Source organism: Myotis yumanensis, unplaced genomic scaffold, assembly GCF_028538775.1.
Source record: "Myotis yumanensis isolate MYYU_CA2020_CCGP unplaced genomic scaffold, mMyoYum1.0.hap1 SCAF_3, whole genome shotgun sequence".
In the NCBI taxonomy this organism is placed as follows: domain Eukaryota; kingdom Metazoa; phylum Chordata; class Mammalia; order Chiroptera; family Vespertilionidae; genus Myotis; species Myotis yumanensis.
In genome coordinates this window covers 171266246-171285549 of record NW_027223754.1, presented here as the reverse complement: position 1 = coordinate 171285549, position 19304 = coordinate 171266246, and the positions used below count along the sequence as shown (strand labels likewise).

The 19304-nt window shown below is 38.6% G+C and overlaps 1 protein-coding gene across 2 annotated transcripts in view; it reads right to left on the bottom strand.

Annotated features, from left to right (window-relative positions):
• The window catches only part of GXYLT1 (glucoside xylosyltransferase 1), a 44754-nt gene that overhangs the window by 7294 nt on the left and 18156 nt on the right, over positions 1 to 19304 (bottom strand). For both annotated transcript variants that reach the window (XM_070410416.1, XM_070410417.1), the window contains 5 exons: positions 16902 to 17073; positions 12872 to 12997; positions 10530 to 10781; positions 3822 to 3945; positions 3345 to 3517 (listed from right to left, as the gene is read on the bottom strand). In XM_070410416.1, the coding sequence (XP_070266517.1) occupies positions 3345 to 3517; positions 3822 to 3945; positions 10530 to 10781; positions 12872 to 12997; positions 16902 to 17073 (847 nt within the window). The remainder of the gene's footprint in view (positions 1 to 3344; positions 3518 to 3821; positions 3946 to 10529; positions 10782 to 12871; positions 12998 to 16901; positions 17074 to 19304) is intronic.

Here is a 19304-nt window from a genome sequence, read left to right as displayed (position 1 = left end):
ATAAAGGGTTGATTAACTTCATTAAGTTGAAAAACATAAAATCATTAATTCAGTATTTGAAATAATCTTAAAAGATTTTTTAAAAATCAAGTGTAGTTAATCAGTTTAAAAACCAACTCAACATTTTAAAGGTACATATTTATATTTATAAAACATAAAAGATCAAATAAATTAGAAAGATTTAATTCTTTAATAATGCATTTTTAATGCTCAAAGGAAACAAAGAAATCACATTTTTATAAGTATGCATTTCTTTTCTATCCTGCAAAGTCTCAGATCCTCCAAAAGTCCTTTTTTTCATTTTTATCACCTTTTGACAATCCATGTAAAAACATCATTAAAATACGATATTGACTTCTGAATACTGCATTAAATGATCAACACTAAATTTTATAATTCTCCAATGAGTGTAGCTCAGTGGATTAAAGTATTTTTTTCTCATTCCTATTGATAGGCTGTACTAGACCAGAGGTTCTCAGTCACCAGCAATTAATAAGAATTAGAATCCAGCGCCCACACCTAAGCCAAACTAGTACTCCCATGATTCATTTATGTCTTATCTTCACATCCATATAAGATTAGGCACAATCTAGCCCAGCCGTGGGCAAACTACGGCCTGTGGGCCGGATCCGGCCCGTTTGAAATGAATAAAACTGAAAAAAAAAAAACTGTACCCTTTTATGTAATGATGTTTACTTTGAATTTATATCAGTTCACACAAACACTCCATCCATGCTTTTGTTCCGGCCCTCCGGTCCAGTTTAAGAACCCATTGTGGCCCTCGAGTCAAAAAGTTTGCCCACCCCTGGTCTAGCCTGACAGCAGAACTACATGAGATGAGTAGTCACATTTACTTCTCCCCAAGTATCAGTGAACTAGCTGCATGCATAGTGAGTGATACAGATCATTAAACAAAATCATAAATTCAACCGTCATTTGGATTTGCCCCAAGACTTGGTCCCCAACATATTCAGACCTGGTTCCATGCACCACCCTTGAGGCATTTGAAATATAATCACCTTCCCTTGTAAAACCACCTTAATTACACAAAAGGGGACTGTAAGAACAAGAAAAACGAGGGCGAAAAGACTATCTGGGGCAGGAATAGGAGAGGGGGAGTATTTCCACTCGAAACTCACGGTTATGCATGGCTGCATTATTTATCATTCAAAATGTTGGAAAACAAGACATTCAAACACAAGAGGTGAGTTGAATAAACTCTGGTACATATACAAAATGGAATATTATACAGCTATAAAAAAAAGAATGAGAAAGATATATATAAATACATGTATTTCCAGAATATTTTAATGAAAAAAGCAAAGAGCAAAAAATATAAACAAAAAAGGTATGCTATCTTTTGTTTAGTAAAGGGAATTATAACACATACACACATCTGCTCATGTGTACAGGAAGGACAAACCAGAAGATAATGAAACTGGCAACTGACGGAGTGGGGGGAAAGAGATGGGGAATGTACTTTTTGAAATATGTTAATATTCCACATATCGAATTAAAGTTAAATCAACAAGGATGAGGAGGGAAACTTAACACTAAAAGCATACTGAAACAATGAACTCAATTGTATTTGAAATGAATAAAATAAACTCACTTGAAAGAGAGGATAAAATAACTAATCCAAGTAACTTCTGAACACAGTAATTGAGCACACACCCTCGTCCGGGGCAGGGGCAGGGAAGATAAAGGACTGGAAACAATCCTGAACAGGTTGTTTTTCTTGTGAAGAGGGAAGCAGAGACACAACATTCTTCAAATTATTTTACATGTATTGTAGGATTAAGTTAAATTAACAAATGTTTTATGTTAGGAGCCAGGATTCTAAATGTAGAAGAAGATAAAACACAGAAACATAGAGTACGAAAAAGCAAGGAGGGGGCTGGGGGGCATGGAGCTGGAGGCATTGGTGTGGGCGTATGATCATAAGTGAGTGTGTGTGGGTTTACATTTTCTAGCTCTGTTACTGAAAGGGCTAAGAAGACACCCTGGCAGCAATAAGGATACCTAGCACCCAGAGCCCACCAAAAGGAACCAGAGCTCCTTTGTCAGATAGTTAATTTCAGGGCTACAGTAGGGAAGGTATTATCAAGATGAGCCTGGAATAATTTGTTGGGACAAACAATGAGATACTAAAAATAATGATGGGAATATGTCAAAAGGGCACAAGAGGTAGCCAAAGGGATTCCCAAGAGTCAAATTTGGAACAACATAAATAAAAGGGAAAAACGCATTATAAATCATTGGGAAAAATACATACTAATTTCATACTAAGTGTGTGTAAAGATCAATAAACAGGCAAAAAGCTGTATGTAGAAGGAGTGCCAGAGTTGGACAATGACCAATTTGTAACTATCATAGTAAAGAATGGCTTGAGCAAGAACCAATAATGGCTACTAAATTTACTATGGACATTTTGATGAGCAGGATTTTAAAGAGTCTCCCCAAAAAGTGCTTGCAAGAGGAAAAATAACTATACAGTGCATAAACTGAACAACATTTTGACTGAGTGGTTAGAATCAACGTCACCAATGAGAGGCAGGCAGACAAAGGGGACTGAATGTGACACCCTGAGAAGAACACAACTTCACTTATATAGTATTCTGACCAGGAGGGCATACCCTGAATCTAATCATAAAGAAACATCAGGCAAGCCAATATGAAGAACACTCTAATAATATAAGGAATTAAGGGGCTCTATTCCTCCCAAGATGCCAATGCCATAATAGACAAAAAAAGATTGAGAACCTGTTCTAGATCAAAGAAGAGTAAAGCTCATGGATGGTAGATTAAAGTATTTTATCAATATTTTATTTCCTGAGTTTGACATTTGTCCTGTCAGTCGGTAATAAGAAAATATCCTTGTTCTAAGTCAGTGGTTCTCAACCTTGGCTGCACATTAGAATCACCTGGGAATCTTCTTAAAATCCTTATTTCTGGGCCTCATCCTCCAGAAATTCTGTTTCTTCGTTATGTGGTGAGGCCACAACATTAGTAACAAAGAAACAGAATTTCCGGAGGATGAGGCCCAGAAATCAGGATTTTAAAAAGATTCCCAGGTGATTCTAATGTGCAGCCAAGGTTGAGAACCACTGTTCTAAGTGAAAACACACGTAAGTTTTTAGGGACAAAAGCACATGATGTATTCAAATGATTCAGAAAACAAACAATGTATGTATAAAGAGAACCAATGATAAAGCAAATGGGGTAAAATATTAACAACATATCCATATCCTTCCGTAAAGGGTATGGAAATTTTTCGTACTATTGTTGCAAGTTCTCCATAAGCTTGCAAGTATTTCCACATAAAATTTTTTTTAAATGCTTACATTTCTCAGTGCTTCATAAATAGCTCTAAATGCTGGCTGCTTATCATCATGGTAAACACCTCTGTTCCCATGAAGAATGAAGATTCCTTCTTCCTCTGCTTCTTGGCAATTGCTTCCATATATACAATGATCTGGCCGATAATTCCATTGACAGGGAAAAACAAAAAGGCTTTCTACGTGCAGAAAGACAAAACAATTAAGCAAATAATCCTAATCCCACAGAATTAACATTTTGCAAAAATTTTAGTTTAAAACTAGTCCTTACAGAATAAAATTTAAAATAGTAAAAAATATGTTTGGCATTTGGATCTCCTCCTACTAAATCAATATTCAAGAAAAGCTTTACTCTGTCTTTAACATAAATAGTAACAATTATTAATATAAAGCCAAAATCAAATAAATGCATTTCATTTTAACTAAATAATATCTGTAATTTTTTTTTACAAATGCAAAGGATTAAAGAAATTAAATGATTACCTGGGTTATGAAAAAATATGATATTCAACAGATCTTGATCACCCCACGTGATATTCAGTTTGTATTTCTTGAGCAATGGCATAAGTATGTCTCCCCATCGCATCCGTACAGTTGTCATATCATTCTGTTGGTAAACACAGTAAAAAGGTCCTCAAGCTTCCAGGCTCAAAATGGTGACATGACAACAGTTCCCCATTCTTCCCTTAGCAATCATTACAGATCAGGAAGAAATATCAACTTCTTTTGTTACAAAACCCAGTGATGCCAATGTAAACCTTAATGTGAGTAAGGCTGCCCAGCTGGAGCGGGAAAGATAACAAAAGAAGCTATCTGAAACTGCATGTAGAATTGAGAATACTAATAAAGCTGGGAAGGATATGGAAAGGGAAAGCAGGACATGGTTTAAGTCCTATGACTATAAACTATAACCTCATCTGAAAATGCAGAGCACTTTAGTACCTATGCCATATGTCTAGACAAAGTACCTCTGTCTATGTCTATGTCATAGAGTTGTTGAGGATTAAACCTGTTACTATATAATTTAAAAGTACTGGGAATAGTACCTGACACGTGGTACACATGCAGTTAGCTATTACTATTGTTGCCATGATCGCTATTATTCTTAGACTGATTGCTAATCTTTTGTAACTGGCATTTCAGAGAGATCATTCAAAATTGGTATTATCTACCCTAATAAAAGAGAAACATGGTAATTAGTGTACGACCGCTACCCTTTTCATTGGCTAATCAGTGAGTATATGCAAATTAACTGTCAGCCAAGATGGCGGCCGGCAGCCAGGCAGCTGGAAGCAAACATGAGGCTTGCTTGCTGCAGTGACTTCAGACTCCAACGTTCCCCGCCTCACTTTCCGTTCCCCGCCTCACTTTCCGGCCTCTGAGCTACAACTCTAAGCAACTATGTACTATGTTGCAAATAAGAAAATAAACAAAATCCCAGAAACTGGCTTTCATTCAGCAGAGCTTTAGCAACATTGTATCGATGTTTGATGTTTTCAGCTGCGAGGCCTCAGAGCTAAAGCTGGCCCAGAATAAAAAAAAAAAAAAGAAAACAAGGAGCGGTTGGAAGCTTTAGTCACTCGCTTCGGGAAAATAGCCCTCAGCTCCTCACCCAGACTGGCCAGGCACCCCAGTGGGAACCCCCACCCTGATCCAGGACACCCTTCAGGGCAAACCAGCCGGCCCCCACCCGTGCACCAGGCCTCTATCCTATATAGTAAAAGGGTAATATGCCTCCCAGCACTGGGATCAGCGGAGCAGTGAGGCTCCCGGCACCGGGATCAGCGTGACTGGGGGCAGCGCCCAAACCCCCTGATCGCCCTGCGGCTCTGTGTGTGACAGGGGACGGGGCCACAACCTCCCTATCTGCCCTGCTCTGTGCCTGATAGGGGGGAGCTCCCCAATTCCCTGATTGGCCCTACTCTGAGCGTGACTGAGGGTGGCATGGCAACCTCCCGATCCGCCCTGCTCTGTGCATGACGGGGCGGAGCCCCAACTCCCCAATCGGCCCTGCTCTGAGCCTGACCAGGGGCTGCGCCTAGGTATTGGGCCTGCCCTCTGCCACCCGGAAGCAGGTCTAAGCCAGCAGGTCGTTATCTCCCGAGGGGTCCCAGACTGCGAGAGGGCACAGGCCGGGCTGGGGGACGCCCCCCCCCCCGAGTGCACAAATTTTTGTACACTGGGCCTCTAGTCAAAAATAGATACTGAACTTCATCAGTTGCCTTTCAGCCTCATAGCTCATTATTTTAAAACATGAAGTCAAATACCTGAGGAAACAACAGACTTGAAAGAGGGCTCTGGACCACAGAATCTGGAATGCGAAGGGATGGAGTTGAATAGTAAGCTTCTTATACCTACTAGTATGTGACTCTCTTAAACCCTCCAGACTTAATCCAGTATTTCTCAAAGTGCAGTTTGCAGCATGCAATCAGTGAATTTTTTATGACCTCTATAAGACTAAGTACAGATATTAAAAGTGAGGTTTAGAAACTTTTATAGAATTTAACAGAATTATATCTATTTAATTTATATTTTAGTAACTTATTTATATCATTTTTTAAAAAACATGTTTTTATTGATTTCAGAAAGAGGGAGAAGGAGATAGAAACATCAATGATGAGAATCATTGATCAGCTGCCTCCTGCATGCCCCCTACTGGGGATTGAGCCTGCAACACAGGCATGTGCCCTGATTGGGAATCCAACCATGACCTCCTGGTTCATGGGTCAACACTCAACCACTGAGCAACAGCAGCCGGGCTTATTTACATCATTTTTAGAAAAATATTGGCTCATGACAGATTGTAAGTTAAAAAAAATTTTTTTGATCCTTCTCCAAAGTTTGAAAAACATTGTAAGCTATTCTAGGATATATATAAACTTAGTGGAGGTATAAACAATCTATCCTTGAAGAAAGAGAAAGAAAAGCTAGAATTTCTGGGAAAAAAACCCAAAAAACATTTAAACTAAATATGATCTGCTCAAATTGTTTTACCTTTGTGTGAAGTTTGTCAGAATGCAGTAATCACAGTAATAAAGGAATCTAAAGTCCCTCCCAAAATAATTTGGAAAATGACCGAAACTAATTTTACTTAAGGAAATAAGAAAATATTTTATTGAAAAAAATTATTGTGAAATAAGTTACTGAGCAGGTTAACAAAATAGTCTTAGGATCTGAAAAGGAAAATATAAACTGCACGAGGATAAAGACCAGCAAATCTTCAACAGGCAGGGACTGGTGGGCCCACTGTACCAGGCCATGTTCAACTCTACACTGGGTTCAATCTACTCAAATATAGACTGACAGACAGACAGATTTAAACACACACACACACACACACACACACACACACACACACACACCTATTCAAAGAAAAATCAATGGAAGATATACTACAAGGCCCAGTGTAGTCTTGGCAGGGGGGAGGGTGGAGTGAAGATCATAGAAGGAAAAACCTTTATGACTTAAAAATCCCACTAGGAAAATACTTGACAAGAAACAACACTAATATAATTTGCTGATGATATAACTAGAATATTCAAGACAACCAATTAAAAAACAATGAGAAATCAAGTCAACAGAATTAGAAAAATGGCCCAAGAATATGGACAGCCATTACAAAGGAGAAAAAAGAAATGACTAAAAATTATAATAAGATTTTACCCACACAAATTAAAATATATGAGATATTTTTCAGCCATATAACTTCAAGTTCAATAAAACCCTATCATTTATTCTCCACAATACCACAATCACATTGAAAATGTGACAGACTACATGTACTGAGAAAAAGCAATTAATCTATACTAAGCAAAAAAAGCAAAGTGAAGATATATAATAGGACCCTACATATAAGTGTTAATATACATGTGTATCAGTTTCAAATTTCATTTTTAAAAAGTCTGAAGAATATGGTACATTGCAAAGTTTGTCATTTTGGCAAAGAAATGAAACGGGGGAAAGCGGTGTACAAAGGGGGAACTTGTTTTTTGACTCTATATACAATGAATTGTTTAAATTTTTATAAACATGATTTAGCCCAGCCGGCGTGGCTCAGTGTTGAGCATCAACCCATGAACCAGGAGGTAACGGTTCAATTCCCAGTTCAGGGTACATGCCTGGGTTGCAGGCTTGATCCCCAGTAGGGCGTGTGCAGGAAGCAACCGGTTGATCGCTCTCACTGATGTTTCTATCTCTTTAAAATCAATAAAAAGATCTATTTTTTTAAAAAAGATTTAGTTTTATAATTTAAAAAACACAGTGGTTGGCAAAAGTAGGTTTACAGGTATATGTAAAACAGTTTATTCTTGTATTATTATTTATCAATTATCGTATTATTTTCCATATGAAAAAGTATATACCTAGTTTTACCAACCTCATAGTTTTAATTTACTAAATTTAGCAAAACTACTACCAAAATGCACATGTATTATATTAAGATCAATTACTTTCCCTTTTAGAATTATGTATGCTTCTGAAAATACATAGGCTCATTACCATTATCAGTCTACCTTATAATATAAAACTGACAGGTGGCTATTCATATTATATTCCAGCAATGCTAGAAAATGAAACTCATCAATTCCCCAAAATTAGTTACTCCAAATTAGTTACTTCACGAATCTCTGAAAAGTTCTATCGCTTTTGGTAAGATGTTCATTGATATTCTGTTCTCATAAGGTGTGTGTGTGTGTGGTGTGTGTGTGTGTGTGTGTGTGTGTGTGTGTGTGGTGTGTGTGTGTGTGTGTGTGTGAGAGAGAGAGAGAGAGTCAGTCAGTCAGTCCCAGTCACATACATCTCTCAAATATGTAAAAACCACCATCATGTCTACCTCATAGTAAGTGTTCTCTTTTCATGCGGGTAAGAACTATGGGATAGCATTCACAGATCTGTATGAAACAGTTTGAAAAGTTATTACAAATAATTCAGAGCTCTAAAATTTAAGACCTGTGCCAGGAAAAATCAAAGTAAAGTTTGCTACAGATATAGCCTGAAAAGCAACCTGGAAAACAGATTATAAAAAAGGAATTAAAGACTCAATAAATTTTGTAGAAGCATCCAGCAATCACAAATGTAATAATATTTGAAAACAAAGCAAATGTGTATTGTCCTCACTGAGCAAGAGTAGGGTTGTTTAGAACATAGAGAAGAAGGTATGAAGCAAACTGTACCTACTAAATTAATGTACAATGCCTCATATTTTTCTTCATTAAATAATCATTAATACACAAAAGAAAGCTAAAGTTTGAAAGTTTAGAAATTACTTCAACTTCCATATCTACATCTCCAGCTGGTTTAGAACATGCCACAGACAAAAATAAAAGAAGAATGGGAGAAACTGTTAAAGTATTTAAGAATGACATTTAAATAAGTAAAAAATAATCATAGATTTGAACTATATAGCTATATTTTGAAAATTTTAAAAAACTGAATAATGGTGTTACACTAAATTATCTCTAAGGTTCTTTGCAACACTAGCTTTCTCATAATTCTGTGAATTTCAAGTGAAGGGTTACTGAGAAGTCACATTATTCCTTAGCAGATAATCTTAGAGCACCATCTTCTGGTATAATATTACCATGCATAGAAAAGGAAGAAAACTCATAGTTTGACATCTCATTTAGAAAAATTTATGGTATGTGAAATTTTAAAACTCAAGATATATTAACAAATTGGGTAACTAAAGAAAGATGTTCACTTTTAAGCAAGAACACAGGTCACACCAGCCTCATTTGTTCATTCAATTGTGAGAGACAAAGGTAAAATGAAATCAAGATTTCAGAAAGGTTCAGAAAATGAAAAAACTTTATTAAAAAAAAATACAAACACCTAGATTTACTAGATCTACAGAATGATGGGTATGAACTGTGTGTCCTAAGACTGAAGTGTCAGAATGTGGGGGGAGGGTGGCTACAAGCATCACTGCTGCCTATACCCAAAGTAAGAGGGAGGTTTAAATCAGACACGTAGAAAGGAGTATTAAATAATGATGTAAATTCTGTTCCACCAGAAGCCATAACAAAACAATCTGACAAATATATGTATAAAACATACATATATACTCATATCAGATATGACTTAATATCTCTTAATGTTTATTTCTGTCCTAACTAGATGTGAAGAGATAAACAGTAAGTCTATAAGGGTGTTACAGAGGTCATTGTTTTAGCTGACATTTAAGTGCTTACTTAGTGGCATACTCTGTACACTTACTATGTGTTAGCCACTGTTCTAACTAATTTCATCCTCACAAAAGCCTATGACATAGGTACTGTGTGACCTTGCCATCCTCATTTCACAGCTGAAGAAACTAAACCTCATAGATATTCAAAACTTACCCAAGGTTCTAGCGTTTGAACCAAGCCAGCAGGCACCAGAGTCTTAAGCTCATAACTGCAACTCTGTGTTCCCCCAAGACGTCTCACACTTTAAATTCAAGTATTCTACGGCTGCACAACTACAGAATGACTGCTGCTGCCTGGAGTAACAACCTAAGAAGGTGATGTTTGCTACAGTGCGTTAGTTCACCTCATTGTAATGCCATCTCGTTTGAGCAATCCTATATAATAAAAGCCTAATATGCTAAGTGTCTGGTTGTCCGGTCATCCGTTCAACCAATCAAAGCGTAATATGCTAATGATATGCTAAGGCTGCTCAACCACTCACTATGATGTGCACTGACCACCAGAGGGCAGACAGTCGACTGGTCAACCAGTCACTATGACATGCACTGATCACCAGGGGGCAGACGCTCCAACCAGTAGGTTAACTTGCTGCTGGGGTCTGGCTGATCAGGACTGAGCAAGATGAGCCTGACACACCCCGGAGCCCTCCCACAGTCCCTCACTGACTGGCCAACCTCCCGCGTCCCTCCCCGGCCCCGATCCTGCACCAGTGGGGTCCCTCAGCCTGGCCTGAGCCCTCTTGCAATCCAGGACCCCTCAGGGGATGTTAGAGAGCCAGTTTCGGCCTGATCCCGCAGACCAGACTGAGGGACCGCACTAGTGCACGAATTCGTACACTGAGCCTCTAATGCTCTAATAAACAGAATACTAAGAACATGCCTTTCTTCAAATATTTTAGACAAATGGAAATATTCTGAATAGTTCAATCTAGTTTTTAACAAAGCAAAATTAAATCAGAAACCAAACACTTCAGAGGGAAAATAACCAACTATTATCAGGGACTTACCTTGAAATACTTCCTTCTTATTCTAGTCATGTTCATCAACATAACTCCAGAGTTTACTCCAGTTTTTCCATAGTATGGATGTCTGGCAAAGCGATTATACCATCCTATTCGAGGCTCTTCATGTTCTGGTGCCATTGCAGCAATTTGTGTGGAATTAAATTTCTTGAGTAAAGACCAAATGTCATCAACGGGCCGTAAAAAAAGGATATCAGTGTCGACATACAATAGTGAGTCAACTTCTTTCAGGATTAACTATAAGGAGAGATATTTGAATCATTAACTATAATTCTATTTATTTAGTGTAAAACATAAAAGAGATAAGCTAATTTACATGAACTTTTAGAGCAATTTTTCCTCGATCAGTCATTTTTTGCAACAGCATGTTAAATAAAGATACTATGCTAATCTTTATATTAACTTTTAGAGAAGAAACAGTATAAAAACAAATCAGAACAAACACTCTAACAATACGAATAAAATAAAAGCATATGCTCAGAGATTAGGGAGAAATCTTAAAGAACATTAACTTAGGTGAATTTCTATCTCAAATCTTAATTTCTTGAGATAAATATAGAAATAAACCAATATAGATAAAGATATGAATTTGTTCCCTTGGCCTGTAACACTAATGGCTGGCACCTTTACATCATTTTGGTCTCAACTAGGAAACTGTAGAGCCAAAATTGAAACCCAGACCACTTAGCTTAAGTTCATGCTCTTATTTCTGTGCTTACTATCCCCCAACAAATCAAAGAAAATGTGCAATCACTTAGTAAGAGTAAAGACAAGACTTTTCTTGCAAGACAGATCGGCTATGCTGCTACTTTCTGAGAGATGTTAAATCTCCAACATATCTTCTACAGGGAGTTCCAAAGGCAATTTTTGTTTTTTTATTTCTGCCTTACCCATGAACTTTAGAATCTGACTCCTGCAAATTTAAATTTATTGCCTATCCAGTGTATCAGTAAAACTCGATAATCAGGTTAAGCTAAACCTTTTTAGATAAGAAGATAATGAAAATAAGAGCTTGATCTTCATTCTGCTCCTTTTCAAAGATGCTACCTCCTCCTAGAGCTAAGGTTAAGCAATTACCTTAATGAGAAGCTAGAAGGCTGAAAACACTGAATTCCTCCCACTAGCTGGTTTAATATCAGGCTGAAAAAAATATGATGGTAGACTGGAGTGCCTGAATAAAGCCCCCAATTAGAAGAATATGTGTACATGTGTCTGTACGTTTGTCTGTCTCTCTGTTGTGGGGACAAAAATGAGGACAACTGGTTTTATATCAACATTCTGCTCCTGTACCACGATACAATGTGCATTTACAGATTACTGGATTGTTGCAGACTAGGAAGACTGCATAAAACTCCAAGTTCACTGCCAACTGGAAATCAGACATAAGGTTAAATAATAACCACATCAGTATTTTTGGTGGAAGAAGTTGGCAGAGCTTACATTAGTTCTTTTCATCCATTTCAAAGGAAGAGAAACTCAGTAAAAAAAAAAGTTTATCACTTACAAAAATAAAGCATCAATCTTTTAAAATCTGAATATTTTAGATTAAAAAAACTATAATCAAGGTTTATCGCCAGACAACATTATCAAAAAACAGCCCCACTGAATAAATGGTTCCCATCTCCCTTTGAGTTCACATGCCTTAAATTGTCTTTGTGTTAAAATATTAGTTAGAGCCAAAACCGGTTTGGTTCAGTGGATAGAGCGTCGGCCTGTGGACTGAAAGGTCCCGGGTTCGATTCCGGTCAAGGGCATGTACCTGGGTTGCGGGCACATCCCCCGTGGGAGATGTGCAGGAGGCAGCTGGTCGATGTTTCTCTCCCATCGATGTTTCTAACTATCTATCTCTCTCTCCCTTCCTCTCTGTAAAAAATCAATAAAATATATTTTAAAAATATATATATATTAGTTAGAAAAGGTAAATTGACTTGGTACAAAAATGGTTACTTAATGATGCAATCTACTTCTTTTCCCAAATAATAATGAAGTCTGCAACTTGAAGGTGATACTACCACTGCATTTCTGCTGGCAACAGATGACCTTGATTTCTTCTTAGAGATATAAGTTTATAGCACTGAATAAATTAAAATGCAAGAAACAGTGTTTCAATATAAATTATTTGCAGTTTTCACTTTAACAGAGGTTTTTATTGTAGCTCTTATTCTATGGAAATGTTTTCTATTCCTTGTTTTTGTTCAAAGGAAAAGTCATACTGTGTTTGTGTGTGTGTGTTTAATGATTTAAATGTAACTCTTCAGTAACTCGTGTGTGTAAAAGCAAGAGTCAAAAAACAAACAGACAAACAAAACACTGGGGAGAAAACTTACTGGCAAGAACAATCTCTGGGAAGCACATGGTTTAAAGAGCTTTTTCCACTCCACTGCATTCTCACTCGGAAAACTTATTGGGTATAATGAATAATTAAATGTTTGTAAAAATGACCAGCTGTCGAGCTGAAAAATATGAAAAAAAAGAATGGTTTAATTTTGTTTCACTTTCAATTTTCTCTGTAAGATCATAATACAGACTATTTATTTTTTTAAAAATTAAAAATGGAGAATACTGGGACCACCAAGATGGCGGCACAGATAAACACCGGAGACTGTTGCCGCAAACAACCACTTCAAAAATACAACTACAAGACGGAATGGACATCACCCAGAACCACAGGAAGGCTGGCTGAGGAGAGACTCTTCAACTAGAAGGAAAAACAACAGCATTCCGAGGCTCAGAGGAGGCGCAGTGTGGAAAATTTAAAGGTACGGTGGTGCGCACGCAAAGCGGGCTGGTGGCTGAGGGCTCGGTTGTCGTTTTCAATCAGGAGGGAGTCTCAGACTCTGAGCTCCAGATCCGGGCGAGTCTCTAGGGACTAAGACTCAAACGGGAGAAGCGAGATTGTCTAGCATCAGTTGGAACGTGAGGGCAGCTTTCTCTCCGAGGTTTGCAACGGTTGCCGGGGTTCTGAGAAGCAGAGCCTCTGGGAACAGGACTGAGAGCAGCCATAACTGCACCCTCCACCCACCCTGTGGATCCCGCCCCGCCCAAGCCCTGCGCAGAGCCATTTGCCAGATCGCCTCTGGCAAAGGCTAAATTAGCACCTCCCCAGAGGACAGAAGTTTTCCCACAGCTGATTCTCACAGCCAGTCGGCCTGGTGGTCAAATCCCTCTAGTATTAACTACAACAATCAAGGCTTAACTAGAATAAGACTGCGCACAAAGACCACAAAGGGGTGCACCAAGAAAGCATAAAAAATGCGGAGACAAAAAAACATGACAGAAATGGAGGATATAGAGCTAAAAAACGCAATTTTGAGGGCTTGCAATAAACTTGAGGAGAGCCTCACGAAAACTAATGAGACCCTCGATGCTATGATAAAGAAACAACTAGAAATTAAGCATACACGGACTGAAATAAAGAATATTATACCCAATAGCGGACCAGAGGAGCGCAAGAATCAAGCCAAAGATTTGAAATGCGAAGAAGGAAAAAACACCCAACCGGAAAAGCAAAATGAAAAAAGAATCCGAAAATACGAAGATAGTGTAAGGAGCCTCTGGGACACCTTCAAGCGCACTAATATCAGAATTATAGGGGTGCCAGAAGATGAGAGACAGCAAGATATTGAAAACCTATTTGAAGAAATAATGGCAGAAAACTTCCCCCACCTGGTGAAAGAAATGGACTTACAGGTCCAAGAAGAGCAGAGAACCCCAAACAAAAGGAATCCAAAGAGGACCACACCAAGACACATCATCATTAAAATGCCAAGAGCAAAAGACAAAGAGAGAATCTTAAAAGCAGCAAGAGAAAGAGACTCAATTACCTACAAGAGAATACCCATGACTGTCAGCTGATTTCTCAACAGAAACTTTGCAGGCCAGAAGGGAATGGCAAGAAATATTCAAAGTGCTGAATACCAAGAACCTACAACCAAGATTACTTTATCCAGCAAAGCTATCATTCAGAATTGAAGGTCAGATAAAGAGCTTCACAGACAAGGAAACGCTAAAGGAGTTCATCACCACTAAACCAGTATTATACGAAATGCTGAAAGGTATCCTTTAAGAAGAGGAAGAAGAAAAAGGTAAAGATACAAATTGTGAACAACAAACATGCATCTATCAACAAGTGAATCTAAGAATCAAGTGAATAAATAATCTGATGTACAGAATGAACCGGTGATTATAATGAATCAGGGACATAGAAAGGGAATGGACTGACTACTCTTGGGGGGGAAAGGGGAATGGGAGATGCGGGAAGAGACTGGACAAAAATCGTGCACCTATGGATGAGGACAGTGGGTGGGGAGTGAGGGCGGAGGGTGGGGCGGGAACTGGGAGGAGGGGAGTTATGGGGGGGGGGGAAAAAAGAGGAACAAATGTAATCTGAACAATAAAGATTTAATAAAAAAAATAAATAAAATAGAAAAAAAATAAAATAAAAAATTAAAATTAAAATTAAAAATTAAGATATTACACATTTTATGTTGGACACAGTTAAGACAAAGTCAGAGTCTTCTTTCTCACCATTTTTTTTTCATTCAGAATTTTAAAGTCATAATAATATGCTAGAGAGACTCCACCACAAAGATTAGAGGCACAACAAAAGTTATAAGGAAATCAATCACAAAACCAGAAAGTTAAAAGAGCCTTGTAAATTGCTGATCTCATTCACCTTTACCTGATATATAAATCTTCTCCATCCCTAAACAAATTAAACTAAGAAAAATGAAGCACTAATTTTATTGCATCATTTCCTATTATATCATACTAGTGGCCCGGTGCACAAAATTCATGCACATTAAAAGGGAATTAATTAGAGGAAATATTGTAATATTGTTATTTGCCCTTTCTCTATAATAGAAGTGTCAGAGATGAAAGAAAATTAGTAAAATGTATACGAAAATCTTCCTCCTGTCAGAGTCTGGGGCACACCAGGGGACCCAGAGTCAAGTCCCCACCCACCCACACAGGGGGCGTGGCCTGAGGTCTCCCTTCAAGCCCCGCCAGGCAGGGGGCGCAGCCTCAGGTCCCCCGGCCCGGCGCCGGGGTGGGGGGCACAGCCTGAGGTCCCCCTTCAAGCCCAGCCCGGCAGGGGCATGGCCTGAGGTCCCCTGGCAAGCCCCGCTGAGCCAGGGGCACGGCCTCAGGTCCCCCACCCCGGCACCACGCAGGCTCAGGTCCCTGCTGATCGCTCATTACGGGAACCCTGCCTCCATGTGGGCGCAGCCATCTTGTGATGGTGTGACAGAGTGAGGATCAATTTGCATATTGCCTCTTTGTAATATAGGATAATATGTTTACAAAGCCAGACCAATATGAAACTAATCCTATATAATGAAAGCCTAATTATGCAAATCGACCGAACAGCGGAATGACTGGTGGAACAACCAGTTGCTATAACACACACTGACCAGGGGGCAGACACTCAATGCAGGAGCTTCGCCCAGCCCGCAGGCCCCAGGCCAGCCAAGGTGGGTGCCAGTGGGGGCCCCCAATCACCCCACCAGTAGCTCCACAGATCGGCCCTGATTGCCAGCCAGGCCTAGGTACCCTTCCCGTGCACGAATTTCATGCACCAGGCCTCTAGTTAGAAAATATGTGTCTATTTATGTGCTTTTAATATGCATAGATATTCCTGATAATAAAATGTTCTGATAAATACGTATCCAATGCCAACTTCTAAAAAGATTACAAAAGGCAAAAAAGACCTAAAAATCTATAATGAACACGTTTACTCTTTAGCATCCTTTAATGCATTGCAAGACACTGTATTGTTTCCAATTCTGCTTAAGTATTACCTATCACTGTTGCTTCAAAAGAATTGTTGACTCAAATTTCCTACATTCACAATTTATAAGGAGGGGGTTCTAAGTAGTTTATGTAACAAGCTAAAAATGTTCTCTTTTTGAATGATGACTGTGTTCAAGTAATTTTTTTTTAAATCCTCACCCCAAGATATGTTTAATTGATTTTAGAGAGATGAAGGGAGAGAGACAGAAACATCAATCTGTTGCTCCCTTTACATGCCCCAAGCAGGGATTAAACCCGCAACGTAGGGACGTGCAATCTCAACATGAGAAATGGTTGCTGCTTTAAAGCAGGGGTGGGGAACATCCGGCCCTCGGGCCATATAAATCCCACGAAATCATTTGGTCTGGCCCTGCCAAGGCATTAGGAGTGAGTTAATTAAATGTCTGACCAAATATAGCAGGCTAATTTTAAAGGTAATAATTTTGCACGGCCCACAAATGATGTTGCAAATATCCAAATGGGCCTGGGAAGAAAAAAAGGCTCCCCACCAAGCAATACATCAGTAAATATTTAACTCCATAGACTTAAGTCTCAAATACTTACTATGCCTTTGAAACTATCATGTAGTTGATCTTCAGCAAAAATATGGAACTGAAGAGGTTTGATGCTGAAAATGATCGCTGACTTCAACATGGTTATAGTTTCTTCCAGTCGTTCACCACAGGCAACCACAGCTAGGTGCATCCTCTCAACGGGCTGTACTTTCGGACCATATCTAATAGAAAAGAAAACCACATTTTCAAACAGTTTTAGTATAAAGTTAATATATTAACATGGCATTTTGACCATGTTCAAAAACTGAAGTACAAAACTTCTATTTAAAAGGTAAAGAAACATCAAATTACAAAAGAGTACAATGTTGAATCAATCATACAGTTCTATACCCTCAACCAGCCTTTCTTGGCCAACATTCCTCACTAGGAACCATAAAATATTAAAACACACACACACAACTACTTACTTTCTCAAGTCTCCCAAGAGTGGTATATAATTAAAACCATTCTTGATGCATACAAGAGAAGTTAATTCATTACTCACACTGAATGCATTAGCACATTAGGGCTTAATTCTCTCAAGGAACCTCCCCGATTGAGAAGGGGAGCATCAATTTTTAAAGCTTTTTTATTTTAAAAAAAATCAAAAACACACATAAAAGTAGAGAGAATACACAGAAGTTCCCCATGTGCCCATCTCCCAGCTGCAACAATTATCCATCCAACATTATTATTTCATCTAAAAACCCTTGCCCACGCCCCCTTTCACTAACCAAAGGATCATTTTGAAGGAAACACAGACAGAAATTCACCCATAAATATTTCAATATTATATCCAATATTCACCCATGTGACTACAAGAAGTTTTCTTCACCTAACTTTTGTCACTGACATATATATACCTTCAGTCCCCTTTACCAAGTAATCAGTGAGTAGCGGAAACTTCTGAGGTGGTCTAAAACGTACAAGTCAAACTCTAGACTGCATCTTGGAAGGGAAGACTCCCTAAGCCCCAGTTACTGGCCTAGGCCAGTGGTCGGCAAACTCATTAGTAAACAGAGCCAAATATCAACAGTACAATGATTGAAATTTCTTTTGAGAGCCAAATTTTTTAAACTTAAACTATATAGGTAGGTACATTGGTTTTTTTTTTGTTTTTTTTTTTAATTAAATCTTTATTGTTCAGATTACATTTGTTCCTCTTTTTCCCCCCCCCCCCATAACTCCCCTCCTCCCAGTTCCCGCCCCACCCTCCGCCCTCACTCCCCACCCACTGTCCTCATCCATAGGTGCACGATTTTTGTCCAGTCTCTTCCCGCATCTCCCATTCCCCTTTCCCCCCCAAGAGTAGTCAGTCCATTCCCTTTCTATGTCCCTGATTCATTATAATCACCGGTTCATTCTGTACATCAGATTATTTATTCACTTGATTCTTAGATTCACTTGTTGATAGATGCATGTTTGTTGTTCACAATTTGTATCTTTACCTTTTTCTTCTTCCTCTTCTTAAAGGATACCTTTCAGCATTTCGTATAATACTGGTTTAGTGGTGATGAAGTCCTTTAGCTTTTCCTTATCTGTGAAGCTCTTTATCTGACCTTCAATTCTGAATGATAGCTTTGCTGGATAAAGTAATCTTGGTTGTAGGTTCTTGGTATTCAGCACTTTGAATATTTCTTGCCATTCCCTTCTGGCCTGCAAAGTTTCTGTTGAGAAATCAGCTGACAGTCGTATGGGTATTCTCTTGTAGGTAATTGAGTCTCTTTCTCCTGCTGCTTTTAAGATTCTCTCTTTGTCTTTTGCTCTTGGCATTTTAATGATGATGTGTCTTGGTGTGGTCCTCTCTGGATTCCTTTTGTTTGGGGTTCTCTGCTCTTCTTGGACCTGTAAGTCCATTTCTTTCACCAGGTGGGGGAAGTTTTCTGCCATTATTTCTTCAAATAGGTTTTCAATATCTTGCTGTCTCTCATCTTCTGGCACCCCTATAATTCTGATGTTTGTATGCTTGAAGCTGTCCCAGAGGCTCCTTAGACTATCTTCACACTTTCGGATTCTTTTTTCATTTTGCTTTTCCAGTTGGGTGTTTTTTGCTTCTTCGCATTTCAAATCTTTGGCTTGATTCTTGTGCTCCTCTGGTCTGCTATTGGGTATAATATTCTTTATTTCAGTCCGTGTATGCTTACTTTCTAGTTTCTTTATCATAGCATCGAGGGTCTCATTAGTTTTCGTGAGGCTCTCCTCAAGTTTATTGCAAGCCCTCAAAATTGCGATTTTTAGCTCCATATCCTCCATTTCTGTCATGCTTTTTTGTCTCCACATCTTTTATGCTTTCTTGGTGCACCCCTTTGTGGTCTTTGTGCACAGTCTTGTTCTAGTTAGGCCTTAATTGTTGTAGTTAATACTAGAGGGATTTGACCACCAGGCCGACTGGCTGTGAGAATCAGCTGTGGGA